This window comes from Amphimedon queenslandica, unplaced genomic scaffold, assembly GCF_000090795.2.
Source record: "Amphimedon queenslandica unplaced genomic scaffold, v1.1 AMPQUscaffold_12440, whole genome shotgun sequence".
In the NCBI taxonomy this organism is placed as follows: Eukaryota; Metazoa; Porifera; class Demospongiae; order Haplosclerida; family Niphatidae; genus Amphimedon; species Amphimedon queenslandica.
This window is the reverse complement of record NW_003547323.1, coordinates 18,934-20,568: the sequence shown is the minus strand read 5'-3', so window position 1 is coordinate 20,568 and position 1,635 is coordinate 18,934. Positions and strand designations below refer to the sequence as shown.

The 1,635-nt window shown below is 34.7% G+C and overlaps 1 protein-coding gene across 1 annotated transcript in view; it reads left to right on the top strand.

Moving 5' to 3' along the window:
* The first annotated feature begins 668 nt into the window (after nucleotides 1–668).
* LOC100634746 (midasin-like) overlaps nucleotides 669–1,635 on the top strand; it is a 19,476-nt gene continuing 18,509 nt past the window's right edge. Inside the window, exons 1-4 of the mRNA XM_020004034.1 lie at nucleotides 669–723; nucleotides 869–960; nucleotides 1,093–1,356; nucleotides 1,415–1,567. Of these exons, the coding sequence (XP_019859593.1) occupies nucleotides 669–723; nucleotides 869–960; nucleotides 1,093–1,356; nucleotides 1,415–1,567 (564 nt within the window). The remainder of the gene's footprint in view (nucleotides 724–868; nucleotides 961–1,092; nucleotides 1,357–1,414; nucleotides 1,568–1,635) is intronic.

Here is a 1,635-nt window from a genome sequence, read left to right as displayed (position 1 = left end):
GCTGGCAAGAAAAACTGTAATAAGCCAAAGTATCATTGTGACAATATAAAGCTGAACAATAGTTGAGAGAAGCTTGTGAGCTAGTAGGACCAGTGAACTGCTTTTATAATGATGGGTTGTTTGCATCTTTATTTCATCATATATCCTATAATACCTAAATTGTTGCTTCCCACCACTTGTCTAGTTTTAATGGCTTCCTCTCTTGTTAGTTGTATTCCAATTTTAACTTTTGTCTATAAAAGCTTCCTAGCTCTTTTAAACTGTGATACACCTTGCTTTAACCTATTAACCATAACCTAATATAATAGTATCAAGAGTACATAATATGGGTAGTATAATATTATCTCTGCCATAACTTGTGCCATTTTTACCGCATTGTTAGATCAACTAGCAAAAAGAGCGATTTAAAAGTGTGACATTTTGAATTTCAAGTCTGAAACAGAAAATATTTAGTGCAACAAACTTTTTATAACAATTTTTTAAGTTCATTGATAAATGAGTTGTTTACTTCTTTCAAGATACCAGCTGGCAACCTGGCACCAACCTATAGTGCTTCCCTCTTTCTCACCACTGGTCAGCCTGTCTGTCTCTCTGTCTGAACACTATACAACTACTTGCCTGTTATGTCTATAACAGACATACCCATAACATGTCTATAGCATGTTAACATGTTGTTAGCCATGATGCACACCTGTTCTTTTAGAATTCTCAAGCACTTCATTGGTATCCATTAACCATCAAACCAATAGTTTATACAACTAATGCATGTCTGTACCTTTGATGTAGTTTATGAGATAGTAATATATCAATATTAATAGAACTATAATGACAATTTTACTCTATACTCATTTTTTCTGATCATTAATAGGTGTGTTAGTTCAAGCAATGAGAGATGGTCACTGGTTGATACTGGACGAACTAAATCTTGCACCCACTGATGTATTGGAGGCATTAAATAGAGTAAGAATCACTCATACTACTATACTAACTTGAAAATAGGATTATACCATTTAACAATAATGTATTTATGATGCTTTTAATATCTACTTTATTTTTATTATATGTAAGTTATAACTATATGTCCTACAATAGGTTCTTGATGATAATCGTGAGTTGTATATAACGGAGACACAGCAACTGGTAAAGGCACACCCTCACTTCCTCCTCTTTGGTACACAGAATCCTCCAGGGGTTTACGGGGGAAGGAAGTTACTCTCAAGAGCATTTCGTAATCGTTTTATCGAGTTACACTATGATGATATTCCTCCTAATGAACTGGTTAGTATATTACACCAGAAGTGCTCACTTCCTGAGAAATATGCTAAGAAGATGGTCGCCGTCATGAAAGATTTACAAGTAAATAAAATATTAATAATAGAAATTTAATGTACTGGGTGTGGCTTGTTTCCAATAGCAACGTCGGTCCCTCTCTGGTATATTTGAGGGTAAATATGGTCTAGTGACATTGAGGGATTTATTCCGTTGGGCTGAGAGATACAGACGATCGTTTGTGAGTGAAAACTTTTATGACTGGGAACAACTACTGGCAGAAGATGGTACGTGCAATGTACATGTACATGTGTCTCAATTTCATGCTGTATGTTTATTGTCTTGACATCAAAAAGTAATGTATGT